General features: G+C 45.1%; 1 protein-coding gene across 2 annotated transcripts in view; it reads left to right on the top strand.

The window, feature by feature from the left end:
* Positions 1 to 15,332, top strand: part of LOC132472158 (Golgi apparatus protein 1-like) — a 28,556-nt gene extending 13,224 nt beyond the window's left edge. For both annotated transcript variants that reach the window (XM_060071637.1, XM_060071636.1), the window contains 14 exons: positions 363 to 449; positions 637 to 699; positions 943 to 1,056; positions 1,300 to 1,388; positions 2,415 to 2,532; positions 3,633 to 3,725; positions 4,813 to 4,950; positions 5,493 to 5,616; positions 7,027 to 7,169; positions 7,598 to 7,699; positions 8,418 to 8,525; positions 9,679 to 9,799; positions 11,091 to 11,197; positions 11,804 to 15,332. In XM_060071637.1, coding sequence (XP_059927620.1) covers positions 363 to 449; positions 637 to 699; positions 943 to 1,056; positions 1,300 to 1,388; positions 2,415 to 2,532; positions 3,633 to 3,725; positions 4,813 to 4,950; positions 5,493 to 5,616; positions 7,027 to 7,169; positions 7,598 to 7,699; positions 8,418 to 8,525; positions 9,679 to 9,799; positions 11,091 to 11,197; positions 11,804 to 11,971 — 1,575 coding nt within the window. In that variant the 3' untranslated portion in view covers positions 11,972 to 15,332. The remainder of the gene's footprint in view (positions 1 to 362; positions 450 to 636; positions 700 to 942; positions 1,057 to 1,299; positions 1,389 to 2,414; positions 2,533 to 3,632; positions 3,726 to 4,812; positions 4,951 to 5,492; positions 5,617 to 7,026; positions 7,170 to 7,597; positions 7,700 to 8,417; positions 8,526 to 9,678; positions 9,800 to 11,090; positions 11,198 to 11,803) is intronic.
* Positions 15,333 to 15,360: the final 28 nt, after the last annotated feature.

The following is a 15,360-nucleotide window of genomic DNA, read 5'->3' on the forward strand; positions in this document are numbered from 1 at the left end:
TAAACGCACGGGTCTGAAGTTTCTCTTATCAGCTGGGAGCGCCTCTTGAGACTGAAAGCTGCTCTTAAAAGGATGGAGGATGGTTGGGGAACAGTGATGCCAGTAACGCGTTACTTAGTAAATAAAAAATAAAAACGAAATGTAACTAATAATGTAACTTGTAATCTAACTTAGTTACTTTTAAAATCAAGTAATCAGTAAAGTAACTAAGTTACCATTTTAAGGAGTAACTAGTAATCAGTAATCTGATTACTTTTTCGAGGTAACTGTGGCAACACAGTTGGGGATGGATGTTTCTTGCCGTTTGTTTTTAATCATCTCTAACTCGTTTCTCTCCCTCTCCCCCCCCTCTCGCTCTATAGGAGCTGGAGTGTCTCCAGGACCACCTGGAGGATCTGATGCCTGCCTGCAGGGAGGTGGTGGGCAACCTGACCGAGCTAGAATCCGAGGTACTGGCTCACCTGGATCTTAGTCTGACCTCCCCTTAAACTGGACCCACTGTGGCCGTCAGTCTCGCAGCCCTCTGCGTCCGCTGATGTGGCGCTGGTGTTGTTTGAAGACGACGAGTGTCAACCAGAAGGCTGTTCTGAAAGAAAGATGGATCCCCAAAGGCTGACCTGTATTTTGTGTTTGCAGGACATCCAGATTGATGCTCTGTTAATCAGAGCCTGTGAGCCTATCATCCAAGCCCACTGTCATGTGAGCGCGCGCGCGCACGCACGCACACACACACACACACACACACACACACACACACACACACACACACACACACACACACACACACACACACACACACACACACACACACACACACACACACACACACACACACACACACACACACACCCCAAATACAATGTGGTCACATATATTATTGATCTATAAGTTAGCTCCTTGACCTGTGTGTGAGTGTGTGTGTGTGTGTGTGTGTATCTCCAGGATGTTGCTGATAACCAGGTTGATACTGGCGACCTGATGGAGTGTCTGGTCCAGAATAAACACCAAAAGGAAATGAACGAAAAGTGTGCCGTGGGCGTCACCCACTTCCAATTGGTCAGTATCCCCTACCCCCTGGAAATCTCCAACCCCCCCTTCTTCCTTCTCTCCCCCACTCCTGCTGCCTCTGCCTCCTCTGTCACGTCCTTTCCCTCCGGCCCTCTAGTTCTCGCTCTGTCGTTTCATCTCTTCCCTCACCGTATCTCTTTATATGTCCCCCGCCTCCCGCCATCGTCACCTCCCTGTCTGTGTTCCTCCTCCACGTTCACTCCTCTCTCCGTCTGCTTCTCTGACCCACAGGTGCAGATGAAAGACTTTCACTTCTCCTACAAGTTCAAGATGGCCTGCAAAGAGGATGTCCTCAAGCTGTGCCCCAACATCAAGAAGAAGTGAGTGGTCCTCTCGGTCGAAAGGCACTTTGACCGCCCAGGTGGCACAACTCTAGGCAGGGCCGTTGCTACAATTCCTGGGCCCCTAGACAAGATTTACTGATGGGCCCCCCTGCGCTGAATTGCTGACGGGGGGAGGTGTAAGGAGCAATTGTTGTCCGGGGAGAACAATTGTTGACGGACGGGGGGGGGGGACGGGGGGGACGGGGGGGGGGGGTACTATGGTAGTACTATGGGCTGGTGATAAAATAATGATTTAAAATTTTTTAATGATTTTTTTTTTTTGTGGGCCCCCTGAATCGTCATCACCTTTCACCCCTTATCGACAGCCCTGACTCTAGGTCCCAGCGGCAGCATTTCCATCCAGGCACTTGGGTTGCCACCATCTCTTATCCGTTATCTTCCTCACACACTTGGCTCTGTTGGTCCACTTTTCCCTGAGTGTGCAAATCTGGCTCTCTACATAGTGCACTACTTGATAGCCATAGCGCCGTGGATATTAAGTCTACAATTGAGGCCAGGTTCTTTATGCAAATGAGCGCTCGCAGGGTAACATCGAAGGAGTGTGACACGACTCGTCGTGACATGTATTAGTCTGAGACTAACCAAAACATGTCACGCCGTTGGATTACTGATGGATCACCGTCCCTCAATTACTGCCTGAATTCCCTCTACACTTATTCCCTAAATAGTGACATATGAAGGGTTGACTATAGCCAATCATGCACCAATGTTCCCACCGGTTGAATCCCTGAATTCACTGGGTTCTCTCTCTCTCTATCTCTATCTCCCTCCTCAAATTATTGCAGCTGTAAATATAAACCTGTGCACTAATCTAGTATTTCATTTATAGTTAATTAACTTAATGACATTTATTTAAATTGACCTAAATACATCACAAAAGCAGTCACACCAGCTTTGTATTCATGAATAATTGACTGAATTAAAAAGTGAATAAGGGAGCCAATCAATCACCAATGAGCCGATTCCAAAATGGCAGTTGTCTGTGTCCCCCCCCCCCCCCAGGGTGGACGTGGTCATCTGCCTGAGCACCACGGTGAAGAACGACACCCTGCAGGAGGCCAAAGAGCAGCGCGTCGCCCTCAAGTGTCGCAAGCAGCTCCGCGTGGAGGAGCTGGAGATGGTAAAGACCCCTTCCTGTCTCCAAAGCCTTGGGTTGAACGCAGCACCATCATGGGAAGTCACGGCGGCGTCAGACAGTCCCTCCAGAAAAATGCGGTGTTTTTTTGTGATTGTTGCAGCCAAAAATCCTTGATTATGTGGCACGTTTTCTTAAAATATCCAATGAAATATGCGTCATATTTATGCGATTTTATGCAATGAAATTGCGGGGAACTTGCAAAAATTGCGGGAACTTGCGAAAGAATGCGGGAACTTGCGAAAATGCAGCTTTTCGATGACGTTCACGTCGCGTAATTACATCACTTCATAACGTTCCAATGACAACAGGGGGAAATGGCTGCTCTTGTGTGAAGTAAACGCAACGTTTTTCAACTTTCTACTAAGATAGATGTACTTTTTTGCAACAAAATTGCGGGGATTATGAAACGTTTGGCTAGACTCGGATCACTGAACAAGTCTGTTCGGTTTGTTCAGCTGTGTGGGAAACTTTCGGACCCGCGCGATCAGTTTTTGGTCACATACAACATGCAAAGTCTGAGAGTGTTGGCGTCTGAGAAATAGAGCCTCTGATTTGTTGTATGCTGCTAGCACACAACCAGTGAATCAGAGCAGTGTATGGGAGGGGAGAACTAGCGCCCAAGAGTAGCGCCTGTATTTCGCGCAAGGGCTGAACGTACACGATACTGTTGGCACTAGGCTTCATTGTATGTTTCATTGCAACTTTTATGCCGAATGGGTCAGACGAGATGCAACGCAGTGGTAGGATAAAGGCTGTTGGTTTGAGTCTGGGCGGTGTCCGATATGTGCCCCTTTAGTTACATTGCAGTATTGTACAGTGCACCATCTTTCGTGTTTTTACATGTGTACGTTTTTTCTCATGAAAGCGTGTTGCATCCGGGTACCTCGTCTGTGCAATGCATTTCCAGTATATACAAAGGCTTATTCATTAACTATTTGTAAAGTAAAGAAGGTTATATAATTAGTCTTTTGGCCTGGTGGATTTATTAAGAAGCCGCCCAAAATGGTAAAGGACTAAACTTGGCAAGCTAATCGTGCCCTCTGCTTCTTTAACCTCCTCCCTGGCTTATTGCCTCTCCTCAGTCTGAAGACATTCGTCTGGAGCCTGAGTTGTACGACTCCTGTAAGAATGACATCAGCCATCTCTGCTCCAATGTGGCCTTCGGGAACGCCCAGGTACCAACACCTCCAACACCAACACCAACACCACCAACACCACCAACACCTCCAACACCAACACCACCACCAACACCACACCACCAACACCACCACCAACACCACCAGCAGCAGCGGGTAGCCGCTCAGAGCCTTCGTTATACCAAGCATACAGGCCTACAACATATGAAGTCAATATGAGATAAATGCATAAATACATAAATAAATAGATATGCTATGACATAATACTGAAACATATATCTTCAGCACTCCCTGTGCGATAACTACGCCTATTCATTTGAATATAATGGTGGAAATGAGAAGAGCTTGGAAATAAGTGTAGAACAATTAAATAAAAGTAACCCGAAGAAAGACTGTTCAATCAAGTGACTGTAATTTATGAAATATTAGCTCCTGTAGTCTGTCAAGTTTAAAGAAATGGCTGAATTGCAGAGTAAGGCACATTGTTGCTTCTTTCCAATGCTGGTGGAACAGTCTACAATCAATCCCCTAGACAGAGTGGATTTCAGACAGGAAAAACCAGAAGTGACACCTGAGACTTGTCCTCGTTCCAACCGGTTTAATCCTCTCTCTCTCTCTCGCTCTCTCTGATAACGTCAATGATCATTCAGCTGTAAATATAAACCTGTGCCCTAATCTTGTATAACATTTTTTGTTCATTTACTTAATGACATTTATTTACTGCACAAAAGCAGTCTCTGTCAACTGAATCATCCATAATGACATTTGAAGGTCACACCAGCTCTCCATTCATGTCTGACATACATACTTTGTGTGTCATTGTATTCTTGTAGTATTGATGGAGCCTGTTCCTCTTCTCTCTCTCTCTCTCTCTCCTCTCTCTCTCTCTCTCTCTCTCTCTCTCTCTCTCTCTTCTCTCTCTCTCTCTCTCTCTCTCTCTCTCTCTCTCTCTCTCTCTCTCTCTCTCTCTCTCTCACTCACTCACTCACTCACTCACTCACTCACTCACTCACTCACTCACTCACTCACTCACTCACCTCACTCACTCACTCACTCACTCACTCACTCACTCACTCACTCACTCACTCACTCACTCACTCACTCACTCATCACTCGCTCCCCTCAGATGATTGAGTGTCTGAAGGAGAACAAGAAGCAGCTGACGCCTCGGTGCCACCAGCGGGTCTTCCGGCTGCAGGAGGTGGAGATGAGCGACCCCGAGCTCGACTACCAACTCATGAGGGTGTGCAAGCAGATGATCAAGGTAAGGGCGGAGGTGGTTGGGGGGGGGGGGGGGGGGGGGGGGGGGGGGCGCGCGCTCCGGCAGGGAGGGATTATCGATGACCCCCCTTGTAGGAATAACTTAACATGATGGCTTTGATCGAGGAATACGGCAGTAGCGGTGAAGGAGGGGGAAAGCTGGAGATGAAAGGGGACTGGGACTTGATGACACTGTGGGGTGGTTTTTAACCTGGCTGCTGCGTGCACCTCGGACTCCTTTTCCGGATGCTTGCTTTAATATTGAGACATTTGATCGCCGTGTGAACCCCGCCCCTCTCCCCCTCCCCCACTCTTCCCAGTCAACATCAAACTCCATGTTAGACTCATTATAAACGCACGTCACTGTTGCTCACGATGGATATTGCCCTTTTAATGAATGTGTTGCCCTTCGTTTTTCATTTATTTATTTAAAACATTTTTTATGTGTTCTTATTTGGAATTTATTTCTATATTTAGAGACATCCTCTCTCCCTGTCTCGCTCTCTGTGACTCTATATCTCTGTTTCCCTTCATGTCTCTGTGCAGAGGTTCTGTACGGAGGCGGATGCCAGGAATGTTCTCCAGTGTCTGAAGCAGAATAAGAACAGCGAGCTGATGGACCCCAAGTGTAAACAGATGATCACCAAGAGACAGATCACCCAGAACACAGGTACATAGAGAACACAGCCACCACCTAGAGACAGAACACACAGAACACAGCCATCACCTAGAGACGGAACACACAGAACACAGGTACATAGAGAACACAGCCACCACCTAGAGACAGATCACAGAGAACACAGCCATCACCTAGAGACGGAACACACAGAACACACCCACCACCTAGAGACAGAACACAAGCACTACCTAGAGACAGAACACACAGAACACAGCCATCACCTCTAGACAGAACACACAGAACACAACCATCACCTAGAGACAGAACACACCCATCACCTAGAGGCAGAACACACAGAACACAGCCATCACCTCTAGACAGAACACACAGAACACAGCCACCCACCTAGAGGCAGAACACACAGAACACAGCCACCCACCTAGAGGCAGAACACACAGAACACAGCCACCCACCTAGAGGCAGAACACACAGAACACAGGTACATAGAGAACACAGATACCACCTAGAGACAGAACACACAGAACACAACCTTCCCCTAGAGACAGATCACACAGAACACACCCATCACCTAGAGACAGATCACCTAGAACACAACCATCACCTAGAGACAGATCACCTAGAACCCAACCATCACCTAGAGACAGATCACCTAGAACACAACCATCACCTAGAGACAGATCACCTAGAACACAACCATCACCTAGAGACAGAACACCTAGAACACAACCATCACCTAGAGACAGATCACCTAGAACACAACCATCACCTAGAGACAGATCACCTAGAACACAACCACCTAGAGACAGATCACCTAGAACACAACCATCACCTAGAGACAGAACACACAGAACACAGTTCTGGTGGTACCGGTGGTATAATCACAACATTACACAGGCGTGTGCTTTTGCCTCATTATTGGCACAATGTGATTAGCAAGCAGGCCTAGCTGAAATGTGTCCTCTTGTGTTATTAAATCACGGTGGAGTGTTCCTATGGTATTTGAGGGTGAAGATATCTTTGGTAATGGTTTTTGAATTGCAAAAACATACAACTTTTTAGACAAACCTTTTTATTAATTATTTCTTGTTATTTTTCACCAACCAGGCATTTGTTGCCTGACATAACCATCAGGCGTATTGAAGGAAAGCAATTCTATTTTTGAAAAATATGTAAGCCTGACTGACCTTCACGAAGCAAATATAAACAATAGGGAGTTCATGCTCAGTTCAGAGTGTGGTTGGCCTACTTTGAAAGCAGAGACCACTGACCTAGACCTTAACACACTCATACCACTAAAAATAAAACCTTGAGCGAAAATCGCACGTGTCCAAGAAGAGCATCCAAACAGAGAGTGAACACAGAGGAAATTACCTAGAAAATTGCTCTGGATTAGAGAGAACTCCTCTGAAATCCCAGCCTGCTGCTCCCCCCTCCCCGCAGACTACCGGCTGAACCCGGTGCTGCGGAAGGCGTGCCGCGCCGACATCCCCAAGTTCTGCCAGCCGGTGCTGAACAAGGCCAGCGACGACACGGAGCTGGAGGGACGGGTCATCAGCTGCCTCAAGCTGAAGTACGCCGACCAGGTTGGTCCAATCCCCACTGCATACTTAATTTAAAGTGAGAACCAGGCCTCACTCTCTTTCCGGGAAAGTCCAAGGGTAGTGGTTGGGGGGGGGGGGGGGAGGATAACCGAACGGTATGTGCAGCTTGGGATTGCTCTGCGAACTCCATGCTAATATTGGTATGACCCGTTAGTAGCTAGTGTCTTTACTGTGTAGCTGTTTGTAGGATAGAGCCTTCATATTGGGTATCTGGTTCAACCAGCGTACATCAAGATTTAGGTGTGTGTTTCTGCTTTGCTTTGCTAATGCTACACATCTCTCGTGTGTGTGTGTGTGTGTGTGTGTGTGTGTGTGTGTGTGTGTGTGTGTGTGTGTGTGTGTGTGTGTGTGTGTGTGTGTGTGTGTGTGTGTGTGTGTGTGTGTGTGTGTGTGTGTGTGTGTGTGTCCAGAGGCTGTCTCCTGACTGTGAGGACCAGATCAGAGTGATTCTCCAGGAGTCTGCCCTCGACTACAGACTGGACCCACAGCTCCAGATGCATTGCACAGACGAGGTACACGGACGCAACACGCTTTCATGAGGAAAAAACGTACACATGTTAAAACACAAAAGATGGTGCACTGTACAAAATTATAAATAATTAAACTATCACAGACTACGATAATACACACATTAACACAAAATACCCATATTAGTGTACTGTGCCTTAATATACAGAAAATAGGAGGCCCCGATAATGGGAATGTGTATGCGGACATACACATATGTTGGTGATTAATTCTTTTTGAAAAATCTGTTAAACCATTTTAACAGATGGTCCCTTTGCCTGCATATGGGTACTCTCGTGGATAATGTTAATTATGTTAAATCTGTGTGCTAGTGCCAACAGTGTTATTTGATTAAAATCTAAAGGTAGATTGAATTAAAGGAAAATGATATTTGAGGGGCTAGAGGAGCATGGGGTTGGTCATATGGTGGGTGGTGGGGATCAGTGTTTAATGGCGATGCTTAGTGATCCTAATTGTCGTTTTGTATTATGAAGCTGGTGATCTGTACATTATTGTGTGAAGACTTGATAATTCTTTGTTTAATGGCATACAATTCATTCCCGTACATATCGATTATTAATATTTAGATAAATATTACAGGATGAGTTACAGCTATACTTAAGATTGCAGTATGGGTTTCAGGTCGTAAACCAAAAAGTGGTATTGAGCGATCCCTAGTGAATCCACCAGCTCCATGTCTCTGCCATCCCCTCCTCCGTCTAGATCTCCAGGCTGTGTGCCGAGGAGGCGGCGGCCCAGGAGCAGACGGGGCAGGTGGAGGAATGTCTCAAGGTGAACCTGCTGAAGATCAGACAGGACGCCTGCAAGAAGGTACGTCACCGCACACACACACACGCACACACTCTACACACACACACGCACGCACGCACGCACGCACGCACGCGCGCGCGCACACACACACCGGAATCTATTCTCTGGAGAGTAATCTAAATTCTTTGGGTGTAGGAGAGTTGAGATTGTAATGGACATGTCCTGCTCATAGATCAAAAAAATAAGTCCTATTCCTTTGCAGGGATCTTTTTATTTATTGATTGCGCATTATTGCCCCAAAGATTACATGCAGCTGCAGAGCTCCTGCCCACTAGTGGTCCAATTTAAACTATGTTGTTCGCATTGGTCTCCTTAGATCCAAAATTATCGGTAAATAAGTTCTAGGTTGAAAAATCCTGCATTTGCAAGTACTTTCTTGCACCTTACAGGCCAACGCAGGCCACCGTAGCTTCTCCTACGTCGTTGGAAGGTGAGGGGTGAGGGAGGAGGTATCAGGTGGTCGCAATCAGCTAGTGGACACTAAATCATACCACCGGTAACCTTCAGCGAAAACCTGTGCGGTAATTCAATGTATGGCGAGTTCCTATCGGCAGAAATAAATGTATCAGAAAATCATTTCTAAAGAAATCCTTAACCGACTAGTATTTTGGTGCCGACAGGAAAGTGCAGTAACAACTAGTCCACTCATCGTGAACATCCCTAACGGCAACAACAACAACAACAATGGTCAAATAGAGCTATCCACCATATGTACCTTGACGACACAAAAACAATTAGCGCAAGCCACTAGTCATGGAAGAATATTAAAATTTCCAATCAAGTCGATAAAAACAAAATCATATTATCAATGAAGGCAATTCATAACTAATCAATGTTGGTTATTATGATATGAGCAGAATAAAAAGCTTGGGGTCCTCCCGTTATTGAAAAATAATGTAGGAGGGGGGGGAGGGGGGCGGGGCTAGTGCTGCTGCTGAGGCTGAGCTAAAGAGCGGCTTATTCCTCTCATTGTAGGACGATTGTAAGCGTTGGCTGCTGCTAATCAGGTCTATATTGAAAAAAAGAGGGGTTAAGCCCCAATGAGGTTCAATTTGTATGAATAAAAGTCCAACAAAAAATGGGATCAAAATAAATGCATATCAATTAAATAAATGTGTGTGTGTGTTTGCTTGCTTTCTGTCTCCGTTCCCAGGAGGTGCTGAACATCCTGAAGGAGAGCAAGGCGGACATCTTCGTGGACCCGGTGCTGCACACGGCGTGCGCCCTGGACCTCAAGCACCACTGTGCGGCCATCACCCCGGGCCGCGGACGACGTCAGTGACCACACACACACACACACACACACTTACACGTAGCACAGTGACCCCCCCCGGTACCAAACCACAGATGTTTGTCTTATGAACTCCATACAATGCATTCAGCATCATTGTCAAAATATTGTAGTCGTCGTTAATATTGTAGTGGTCGTTGTTAATATTCAGGTTTAAAGGTAACATATTACACCACCAGAAGTGAGCCGTTTTGAAAATCGACCTCTTCTGACATCACAAGTGGGCGTGTCCACCTGGATGTATGCTGGATAGATCAGCCTACCCATTGGACAGTCGCAAACGTTGCTCATCTATCGGTCGTACCTCTAGGTGAACACGCCCACTTGTGATGTCAGAAGAGGCAGATTTTCTAAACGGCTTGTAATGGCTGATCAAACTCACAGCTGGTGGTATAACATGTCACCTTTTAAAGTGGATAAGTCACTTTAAATCCCACGATGAACTTCTGTAATATCACAGTACGGTCCTCATCAGAATCGCTGATGAGGACCGTACTGCGCTTTCTGATTCAGTATCGGGGCCCTTCTGGACACTATGAAAAAACACTCGGGCTGCTTGTTATAACAACACTGTGTAAGAACAGTTGAAAACCTCAAGGGTTTAGAGGACAGGATCCCTGGGCCGTTTAGTTTCGCTATGGGCTAGGTGCTCTTCTTGAGAACTGAAAGCTGCTATCAAAAGTTGGGAGGAAGGTTGGGGCGGGTGTTGGTTGCAGTTTGTTTTTGAATCATCTCAGCTTGGATTCTCTCCATCTCTTGTCCATCGTTCTCGCCCCGTCGCCCTCCTCTCGGTCTTCCACTTGTTTGATATTTTTCGCTTTTTGCCCTGCCTTGTTCTCGTTCACTATATCTCGATCCGCCACCGTACCGCCCTCGTCTTTCCCATCTGTTTCTCTGACATTTCTCTCTCCCTCTGTCTCGGTCTCTCTCTCCCCCTTTCTCGTCTCTCTCCCCCTTTCTCATCTCTCTCTCCCCCTTTCTCATCTCTCTCTCCCCCTTTCTCGGCCTCTCTCCCCCTTTCTCGGCCTCTCTCTCTCTCTCTCTCTCTCTCTCTCTCTCTCTCTCTCGATCTCTCTCTCTCTCTCGATCTCTCGATCTCTCGATCTCTCGATCTCTCTCTCTCGATCTCTCTCGATCTCTCGATCTCTCTCTCTCGATCTCTCTCGATCTCTCTCTCTCTTCTCGATCTCTCTCTCTCTTCTCGATCTCTATTTCCCGCTGTCTCTGTCTCTTTGGTTTCCTCTCATCTGTGCTCTCTCCGTCCCTCTGTTCAGAGATGAGTTGTCTAATGGAGGCGCTGCAGGACAAGAGGGTTCGATTGCAGCCCGAGTGCAAGAAGAGGCTGCAGGACCGCATCGACATGTGGAGCTATGCTGCAAAGGTAACGAATGATAACAATCCCATAACAAACATTGCAGTGTCATGGGCGGATCTCGACTTTATTTTTATCAGTAGCATTATTTTATTTGTTTGTACTTTATGGCCAAGTCCTCTACGGCGAAATACAACTTTTGTCTGCTGGTTATTGTGGCCAACTAAGTTTAGATCTCACTCTGTGTTACGACCCTCCAGTCTAGTGGATAGAGGGGCTAAAATAAAGCAAACTCAAACACTAAAAGAGACTTGGATTTCACATGTTAACTAAAGGATTTATTGAAAAATGAATATCAATTCCAAAATAAGTTATACGTCAGGGTGAGCCTGGGCCAATATAACAAACATAAAGAACATGCCTTTAACAAAAATAGTCCTTCTAAATAAAACAAAAATACAAAGGGTGAGCTTATACTCCTAACCTTGTCAAAAAACAGGAGAAAATGGACAGCAAACAAAAGGCCACTCACCCCTGCCAGCAGCTAGGAAATGTGTTTGATTGACCACAGTGGCAACAAACGGCACTAAACAAAGCTAATGGTGCTTTTTTTTTCATGTATCTTGATTAATGAGAAGCCATTATGTACCCTATGTCTGTCTGTCTGTCCCCCAGGTGGCGCCAGCAGAGGGTTTCTCTGACCTGGCCATGCAGGTGATGACGTCACCCTCAAAGAACTACATCCTGTTCATGATCGCAGCTAGCGTGTGCGTTCTCTTCCTGGTAGGTCTGCTCTGCGGCCGCATCACCAAGCGTGTCACGCGAGAACTCAAGGACAGGTAGACGGGGGCGTTGGAGTGTCGCTTCCACTCTCCCAGAACCGCCTCTGATTTTCCCCCCCTCTATGCCACTGACCCCGCCTCCCGCGCCACCTGTAAGACCAGCCCCGCCCACCATCTTCTTCGTCCTCCAATCACATTGCCCCCCCATCTTCTCTCCAGGGTCTTTTTTGACTAGCCAATCAGCACAGTGCCAACGCCCTCAACTGGAGCTCATTCTGGGTACATGGGATCTCTTTGTGTTTCCTGTTCCTCTGCTCTGGGTTCTCTGGCACTCTCACTCTCTCGATCATCGTCCCGTCCCGTCCCGTCCCGTCCCTCTCTTGTTTTAACTGCCCAAAGCTTAAGAGGACTAGAAACTGCTGTCTGCTGCTCAACACAGTTAGGTGGGAGTCCTCACTACAATCTACCCGCACCTTTTTTGTTTCTGCATTTCAGGGGTTAATGGTCGGTTTTCCTGAGCCAACGGGCCAATGGAATGGTTTTCTTCTTTTCCCAGTGACTGAGGGCTCGCATATTCCTTCACGGCAGTTTCAAACCCTATGAAGAATGCCTTTGGGCCAGTTGTGAGACAGTTTGCTTGCTTTTAGGATTCTGCCCGTTCCTATACTTTATACGAATTCTACGGAGCACCCAGTCTCGCCCTCTAGCGGCGTCTAGAACCGTCTTTAAGATAAGATCAGAATGATAGAAGCGGTATGTGATATCCGTCCCGCTGCCAGCTGAAGTCGGCAGAACCAGAATGTGCTGTAAAAGTCCATGTTGAATCATTGCACTTTTATTTTATTTTATTTTTTCTCAAAACCTTATTTATTATTTGTGCCCGATTTTTTATTTTTTTTGTTGGTGATCAAGAAAAACTTTTTTAAGTATGGGAATTTTCCCTCATGGCTGAACGTCATATGAACTGAAATGTTTGGCTTTTGTTGTGAAAGGGGAATATTTGTGTTCGGGTTACAAGGCATATCAGCTGGAAATGCAAATCTGATCGGTAAAATCAAGAAGTTCACTCAAAAATATTAAGCTTTTCCTCAATTCACTGTCCACCCTTTAACTGCAATTGTTTAACACAAACAGCAGATCTGTTTGAATTAAAACTTCCATTCAGTTAGCAAACACATTTTCTCACATATCCGGTCATCTTCTACGTTGTATTGGAGTGAAGAAATTATAAATAGATAGATAATGCCTCGTATCCAGCGGCAACACAAGCATTCACCAACAGCTTTGTTTTTTGTTATTTCGACGGTGGCCTGTTGTCAACCAGTCTCTGATTAAAAATGACGTTAAATAGTGCAACATTTCTGTCCAAGACCTGCTGGTATATAGACTTACTACTGAGAAACGTGCTACTGAGTTCTGGCTAAACAGCTAATGTCTGATCTAATATATTGTTATTAAATATATTGTTCTCCAAATATATAATTTAATACTTAACGTACCAGGGAGCCCGTAAATGGCGCTCATATCGCCGATGTTCACATGAGACGGGATTTCCGCAGATGTTGAGTATGTGCGTACTTGTGCCATTATTTGTGTATGTGTGGTGCACACGAATGACGTGTTTTTGTGTATGTGTATGTTTTGGTTGGTGTCTAACAGCATCAGTCCAAGTGTTTCAGAGGTTGTTTGAATGGGGATGACCTCATATTATTTCTCAAAAAGACAACAATAGTTCATCGCCCATCGAAATGGTTTGAAAAACATGACAATGAAAAATAACTGGATTCTTTTTTAGCTCATTTATTTTATTTTTTGTAAAAAGAAATCTGGATTTTTTTTTGGCCTAAAAATAAATGACATGACCTGTGCTGTGACTAGGTTTGAGTCTCCATATTGTAGGAATGTTACAAGAGCTCAGAAGCCAGAGCGCCAATGTTTGACTGGCGTACAAAGTCCTCCTGTGTTGGTAGAACATTGTATTGTAATACAGAGAGGCCTCAACTAGAAAAAAACAGCTGAAATATTTCTCCACGAGTAAAGACAGTTACTAGTAGGGGTCGATCGACTGTGCGGACAAAGATAAATATCCTGAATGACTTAATGAATGAGAAATCAAGCACTAAGTAGTTGAGTTTATTGTTGTTCTTCTCTCTGTTGCCAATGCCATATATTTGAGATCAACTACGGTATATATTTTTCTGTAGTTTTGTAAGGTTCTAAAAAGACTTGCCAAGTGATTTCTCCTGCTTGAGGTGCCCTAGTGTGTTTGGTGTGTCCACTCTCTTTGATCATTATTTCTTCTCCAGTCCAACATTGGTCTATCACATAATTACATATTTTTAAATCCAAGACCACTGCTTTGGCTGAATACTGGAACTGATTTCAGAACGACATTAGTTGTCAATATTCAGTGACTTTCTTCAAAAGTGTATCACTCAGTATGTCAAACAGGTTTGACTAAATCTAAAGAATACAGGAAATCTCAAATTCCTAGCTTGTGACCCATAACAGGATTTACTTTTTCTTTACTTATTCCAGCCCAAAACCTGTTAGTCATACTTTGTGAAGGAAAATGTTCATGTTCCCTCGATGAAGTAAACACTTAATGCTGCTAAGTGTGGGTTCTGAGCTTGCGTCTGGAATCTTCTAGCTTGCTGCTTTTGGGGGGTGATGCGGGGGGCAATGGGTTTTGGGCAAGTAGACGCCTCACCATATCACCCAAAGTACTAACATAGACCTACTTCAAGTTTGAGAGTTTATTTAATTGTATTTTATTTATACAGGTTGTAAGTTGGAGAGCAAGACAAAAATCCTTCCCAGCAGAGACCAGGCCTCGTCAGTTTAACTAATGTTCACAGGGGATGCCAATGGTTAGGCTTCCTCCATTTTAATTTTGCTGGCTGGTTGAATGGTGCCAGTAAATAAAGTTTTCGTTTTTTTTCTCACATGCAAAATTATTAACATGCACACAAGGAAATTCTCATTATGATGAAGACAGATATTTCTAAATGAATTCTGTGTGAATTGTAATGCTGCTGACCATTTATAGCGCTTTCAGATTGACCATTTAAGGTTGACTTCTGAAAGGGGGAAGAAACAATTATTAGGAACGAAGAGCTCATGTCAGCGCATGTAACAGAAGTGCTTGGTCTGAGGAAAGCTTACTGTTTGACTGAAACTAACTGAACACTTCAGACTTTTTCCGAATTCTTTTTTCTTGTCATGGGAGACACGCGTCTGCTAAAAGTGAGTAGATGATTATGACATCTTCCTCTGTGTATAAAGGTTATGGGTGTGCAATTTATTTTGGTTTTGAGATAATGCCATGTAATATTGAGGTAACGGATTTAACATTGTGAGATTTAATTTTGCTGTACATACAAAATTTGTGGATTTAATAAAATTGTCTGCAGATTTTCATATTTTGGCCTTGTCTTGAGTCATATGTTG

The sequence above is a fragment of the Gadus macrocephalus genome, chromosome 14 (assembly GCF_031168955.1).
Source record: "Gadus macrocephalus chromosome 14, ASM3116895v1".
Lineage (NCBI taxonomy): Eukaryota > Metazoa > Chordata > Actinopteri > Gadiformes > Gadidae > Gadus > Gadus macrocephalus.